The 6,890-nt window shown below is 41.9% G+C and overlaps 1 protein-coding gene across 1 annotated transcript in view; it reads right to left on the reverse strand.

Moving 5' to 3' along the window:
- RNF11 (ring finger protein 11) overlaps window positions 1-1,012 on the reverse strand; it is a 41,712-nt gene extending 40,700 nt beyond the window's left edge. Inside the window, exon 1 of the mRNA XM_007459636.1 lies at window positions 397-1,012. Within this exon, the coding sequence (XP_007459698.1) occupies window positions 397-519 (123 nt within the window). The 5' untranslated portion in view covers window positions 520-1,012. The remainder of the gene's footprint in view (window positions 1-396) is intronic.
- Window positions 1,013-6,890: the final 5,878 nt, after the last annotated feature.

Raw genomic sequence — 6,890 nt, forward strand, 5'->3', positions numbered from 1 at the left:
GGGGGGGGGGGGGGGTAACCACCTATCCAGAACCCAAAATCCAGCTGGCGATGCGATGAGGAAATCACCTCCAAACCTCACAGTTCAGGCATAAAGGCAGGAAAATATCACTTCCAAACTCCACCATCTAACCACCAGCCACAGGCCAAGGGGATATCACACATACTCGAATCCCAGAACTCAAGGACAAGTACCATCCCCACGCAGTGCTTCAGTGGAGGTGAAGGATTCCCCCTATCCTGAGGGTGGGGAGCAATCACCCTCATTCATATCCAGCCCTAAGGGGGTCAGTGCCCCTCAGGCCAGGGGTAGTGACAGCCCCGAGGATCCCACAATGTCAGCCAGAGCTGCCTCTATTCCTCGCACCCCCGTTGCCCAACACACACCCTCCCCTACCTGATATGGCGGCGGCGGCTCCTGATCAGGCTCCGTCCCCTCGCCAAAGCTAGCCCGGTCGGACTGAGACTCGTGAAGCAGGGAGATGTCATCCGAAGTGGGGGACTTGAGGCAGTTCCCCATCTTCCGGGGCTGGGGTGTGTGATCTGGGGAAGGAAGAAAGCAGTAGCGGGGTCGTTCGCACGCTCCGCGGTCAGCCGCGGTCAGCGAGGTGGGGTCGGGCGTCAGGCCGGGGCTCAGGCGGCGACGGCTAACCCGCCCCCCGGCGCCGTCGAAGAGCCGCTCATGCCAGCCCCCGGGGTTGGGGGCTTAAGGCTGGGCCGCGGGTTCCCTGGGGTCGCGGCGGTAGCCTCCTACGAGGCGGCGGCGGCGGCGGCGATGGGGGGGGGGCGGGGAGACGAAGCACTTCCCCACCCCGCCCCCCCGCGGGGCGGCGGCGGCCACAGAGCTGCTGGGCCTAATCCAGGTCAGGAGGGGGGGGCGCGGCCGTCGAGGCTCCCTCAGCTGCTGCCTCAGCTGCTGCTGCCCCCGCCGACGCCGGGGCTGCAGCCGCGGGCCTCATCCTACTCCGCCTGAAAGCGGCGGCGACGGCCAGAACGAGGCCAGCTGCGGCCCTGCGTCACGCCGCCGTGCGTGCTCTGGTCCCGCCCCCGGCGCTGGGAGGCGTGGGCGGCTCTCAGCTGCGCGTTCCCCCCACCCCGCCTCTCTCGCCTTCTCCAGTCCTAAGCAGCTGTTCCTGGACCTGCGTCAGTTTCTGCTTCTCTGACAGTCTGAGACGTGACTCCGAAACCTCTCCTGCGTCTCCCGTGCCTCCCCAGACGCCTTGCGCCCACCTCGCTTGTCTCAGCTCTTACCTGTGCGCTGTTTTGACAGTCTTCTCACCACCTTCAGCCAAGTGATCTATTTTTAAACCTGTGTCTGAATGGATCACTCCCATGATTAAAATGTTAAAAGGTTTACCATTTATCCCTTCAGAATAGAGTCCAAACTCACTAATGAACCTTCCCTACTTCCCAAGTCACTTCCTAAACCTCCTACATCACAGCCAGAAAGATTCTTCTACCAATTGTTCTATTTCTTTCCATTCCCACCACCATAGTACAAGTTACCATCATTTCTCTACTGTAATACTTTGACCTCTTTCCCCTGCATTCCCCATTGCTCCCATTCAATCCACTATTTGTACAGTTGAGTTATCTTTTTTCAATGTAAATATGGTCATGTCATTCCCCTAGGGGGAATTTAAGCCTTTTAAAACCTTCAATGGCTTCCCAATGCTGTTATGACTAAGTATTAATTGTTAAATTGTTTACAAATCTGGCTACCTCTCCTATCTCATTAGCGGCGTTGTTCCCTGCATATTCTAAACTCTAGGATGTCTAAATAAAGTAGTTTCAGTTATCTAGAGGACTATTCCCTCTGGCTGAGGCCTTTACCCATATTTTTTCTCTGACAGAAACTCACTTCTTCCCACTCCTGACCTTATACCTCCCATTAAGCTAAACTTTATCCCCACTTGTCTTCTTGGACTCAACTTTGGTGCCACTGGGAAGCCTCTCCTAACCCTCCAGTCTGGGTTAGTTGCCTCCTCTGTGCTCTCAGTCCCTGAGCTTCTCTCTGCCACAGCCTGATCAAGCTGAATCATCTGTACCTCCTCTGTGCAAGGCCTGGCACATTGCCTAAGGCAGTGTAGGCTTTCTTCTTGGTTGAATGAACAAAGAGCTCAAGAAGCAATGTATGTAAAGGAGGGAAATAAGAAAGATGAGAATGCTCCTAATAGTCATTCATTCAACAAGAGACTAAAATTGGGTCTTGACTCCATTTCTTTCATTCATCATTTACTGATTTTTTTTTTTCCCCTAGACCCTATGCTAGACACTAGGGAAACCTGGCTAGTTCCTGATGGAGTCCAGAGTCCAGCTGGGAAGACAAGTAAACAGATGAGTTCTTCTGTCACCCACCACCAAAGGTTTTTAGAGGGCACAGAAGGGAGTGATTAGACCATTGGGTGAGGATCAGAAAGGATTCTTGGAAGCAGAACTGTGTCAAACTGGCATGGGCCTAAGTGCTCTAACTTTGGAGTCCCTATTCTATAAAATCACATATTTTATTTAAATGCACTCATATCTCATATTAAATATAACCATTTTGCTATTTACCCTCTTTTCCAAGACTTGCCTTCCTTCCTATTAATGGCTCCCACCTAAATAGGTATATCCCTAATGCCATGTTTTTTATCAGAATCTTTCACACATCCCCAAGACTCATTACTTAATTCTCTGGCTTGGACAAATAAAGTTATTGGATCATTTGGGAGGAAATTTTCAGGCATTTGCCTCTTTTCTCCTATTGCCATTTTCCTTGTCCCCTCTGAACTATTGCGACAACTTCTTAATGAAGCACTTGCCTCTGCACCATCAATCCATTCTCCACACTACTGCCGTGAAAAATGTAATCAGAGAGCATTCATAGACTTGTGGTTCAGAAATTTAGCATGGCATTAAGGCCTTGAACCATTTGGTCCCATCCTAATCTTCCATATGACTCTGACTCCAACCAGGCATCCTATATTCCAGCCATATCACACTACTTACCATGCCCTCAGTTTTCACTGTGCTTTTCCACTTCTGATCTCTTGCCATGCTGTTCCCTTCATTGAAATCCAACTATCTTTAAGACCCTCCTTAAATACTACCTTCTTCATGTAGCTGACCTTTATTTCACTTAGTTGGAATATATATAACTATGTAAAATAAACGGGATCTATTATTGTATTATATTGTGTATATCTATATAACATATGTGAATATTTTAACATAATTCATATATATAAACAGATATGTATGTATATATATATATATATAAAATCATAACTTCCATTTATTAGCCTGAACCTTGAAAGGTTAATGTTGACATTCCTGTTTTATAGGAATAGAAACATGGCTATTCAGGAGTAAAGCCAAGATTTGAATTATATACCAGTTGCCTTTATTAGGTTGTGGGAGGGAACTACAACTTTTTTTCAGCCTGATATTCCTTTCTCAGTGTATAAAAACAAGAAAATGGGGGAAGACTCATCTTGAATGCCTTTAGCATCTACATGTATCTTTGTAAGGAAGTAGTTATTCAATGATCTTTCTTCCTAATCCAGATTTAGAAAAGAACCCTTGGGAAGTGTCCTGTAGACCAGAGAGTGTGATCTAATCACAAAACATAATTTTAAATAAAAAAAGTAACCAAGACTATTGAAGTGACAAAGGCTCTCCTAGACCCAACTCTAGTCAGGCTCCTCTAAGCCCTCAAGGCCCTAACCTTGGGTTCTGTGCTTAGCCCACTTATTCCAGTTTTAGCAGGATTCTAGCTGAGTTAGTTTAGCCAGAAACCCCCTCCTTCAGTATCTGACCACCTTGGCCTGCCTTCAGCAGAAATCCTATCAATGGGTTTAGCCAGAATTCCCTTTTACCTCTGATGTTTCCTCTTTGTAATTTTCCATCTACTTTCTCCCACCCTAGTCCTTGCCCATAAATCCCCACTTGTCCTTTTTGTATAATACAGAGTGAAGTCCAGTTCTATACTGAGGTTTCTCTTCCCCTTTTGCAATAGGTCCTGAATAAAATTTGCCTTCACTGCTTTAACTTGTCTGGTTCTGGTTCTCTCTGACAGCAGGAGATCTAATGCAGAAGCCGATATGAAAATCTAGTACCCTCTCTTGAGTCAGATTTTTAAAAATAGTCTTTATCTTTTTAGACCAGTTTTAGGTTCACATCAAAATTGAGCAGAAGGTACAGAGATTTACCATATACCCCTGCCCCTGTACATGCATAGCCTCTCCCATTATCAACACCCTGCACCAGAGTGGTACATTTGTTACATTGATAAGCTATCACAAAAAATCCTTGCTTAAGTTAGAGTTCACTCTTGGTGTTGTACATTCTATGGGTTGAGACAAATGTATAATGATGTGTATCTACCATTATAGTGTCATACAGAATAGTTACACTGCCCTAAAAATCTTCTGTGCTCAGCCTATTCATTCTTCCCTTGCCCCTAACCCCTGGCAACCACTTATTTCTTAACAGACTCCATAGTTTTACCTTTTCCAAAATGTCATATATTTAGAATCATACAGCATGTAGTCTTTTCACATTGGCTTCTTTCACTTAAATGAAAACTAAGGTTCCTCTGTTTCTATCCATGGTTTGATAACTAATTTCTTTTTAGCACTGAATAATATTCCACTCTCTAGATGTCCCACAGTTGATTTATTCATTTATCTACTGAAGGACGTTTTAGTTGCTTCCAAGTTTTGGCAATTATGAATAAAGCTGCTATAAATATCTGCGTATAGGGTTTTTCCCAATTTTTTTATTGTAGTAAAATACACTTAACATAAAACTTACCACCTTAACCATTTTTAAGTGTACAGTTCAGTATTTAATACGTTCATAATATTTTGCAGCCATTACCACCGTTCATCTCCAGAATGCTTTTCATCTTGTAAAACCAAAACTACCCATTAAACAATAACTATCCTTTTTCCCCTCCCCTCAGCTCCTGGTAATCACCATCCTACTTTCTGTCTCTATTATTTTGACCACTCGAAGTATCTTATATAAGTATAATCATACAGCATTTGTCCTTTTGTGACTGGCTTATTTCATTTAGCATAATGTCTTCAAGGTTCATCCATGGTATAGTATATTGCAGAATTTCCTTCCTTTTTAAGGCTGACTGCTGTAATATTCCATTATATGTATATACCACATTTTGCTTATCCATTCATTCATTGATGGACACTTGGGTGGCTTCCACATTTTAGCTACTATCATGCTGCTATGAACATGGATGTACAAATATCTCTTCAAGACCCTAATTTCAATTCTTTGATTATATACCCAGAGTGGAATTGCTGTATTATATGGTAATTCTATGTTTATTTTTTTGAGGAACTGTCATACTGTTTTTTCACAGTAGCTGTACCATTTTACATTTCCTCAAACAGTATGTTTGTAGGTTTTTATGTGAGCATAAGTTGTCCAGTTGTTCTAGTACTATTTGTTGAAAAGATTATCTTTTCTCCGTTGTATTGCCTTTGCTCCTTTGTTAAAGATCAGTTGACTATATTTATGTGAGACTATCTGGGCTTTTATTATGTTCCATTAATCTGTTTGTCTATTCTTTCACCAATAACATACTGTCTTCATTATTGCAACTTTATAGTAAGTCTTGAAGTTGGGTAGCATCAATCCTCCAACTTGTTCTTCTTTTTCAATAATCTATTGGCTATTCTGGGTCTTTTTGCCTCTCCATATAAACGTTAGAATCAGTTTGTTGATAACCTCTAAATAACTTGCTGGGATTTTCATTGGGATTGCATTGAATCTATAGATCAAGTTGGGAAGAACTGACATCTTGACAATATTGAGTCTTCCTATCCATGAATATGGACTATCTCTCCATTCACTTAGTTCTTCTTAGATTTCATTAACCAAAATTTTTTAGTTTTTCTCATATAGTTCTTATACATATTTTATTAGGTATGTATCTAAGTATTTCATTTTGAGGCGTGCTAATGTTAAGTGATAGTGTGTTTTTAATTTCAAATTCCATTTGTTCATTGCTGGTTATATAGGAAAGCAGTCGACTTTTGTATGTTAACACTGTATCCCCCAATCTTACTATAATCACTTATTAGTTCCAAGAGGAGTTTTTTGTTGATTCTTTTGAATTTTCTATAGAGATAATCATGTCTTCTATTAACAAAATCAGTTTGATTTCCTCCTTCTCAATCTGTATAATTTTGATTTCCTTTTCTTTTTTTTAACTTTTTATTTTATATTGGAGTATAGCTGATTAACAATGTTGTGATAGTTTCAGGTGCACAGCAAAGGGACTCAGCCATACATATACGTGTGTCCATTCTCCCCTAATTATTTCTTTTTTTTGTCTTATTGCATTAACTAGGACTTCCAGGACAATGCTAAAAAGCAGTGGTGAGAGGGTACATCCTTCCCTTGTTCTTTATCTCAGTGGAAAATCTTCTCACGAATGTTGGAATCTCACCATTCAGTATAATGCTACTGCAGGTTTCTTTGTAGATATTCTTTATCCCATTGAGGAAGTTCCCCTCTAGTCCTAGTTTATTGGGAGTATTTATCATGTATGGGTGTTGGATTTTGTCAAATGCTTTTCCTACATCTATTAATATAATCATGTGATTTTTCTTCTTGAGACTGTTAAGGTTGTGATGTAATGGATTATATTAATTGATTTTCAAACGTTGACTGAGCCTTGCATACCTAGGGTAAATGTCACTTGGTATATAATTCTTTTTATACATTGTTAGATTCTACTTACTAATATTTTGTTGAGGACTTTTTACATCTATGTTCATGAGAGAGACTGGTCAGTTTTCTTTTCTTGTAATGTCTTTCTCTGGTTTTGGTAATTATAGTAATGCTGGCCTCATAGGATGTGTTAGAAACTATTCCTGC

This window comes from Lipotes vexillifer, unplaced genomic scaffold (genome assembly GCF_000442215.2).
Source record: "Lipotes vexillifer unplaced genomic scaffold, Lipotes_vexillifer_v1.1 scaffold525, whole genome shotgun sequence".
Lineage (NCBI taxonomy): Eukaryota > Metazoa > Chordata > Mammalia > Artiodactyla > Lipotidae > Lipotes > Lipotes vexillifer.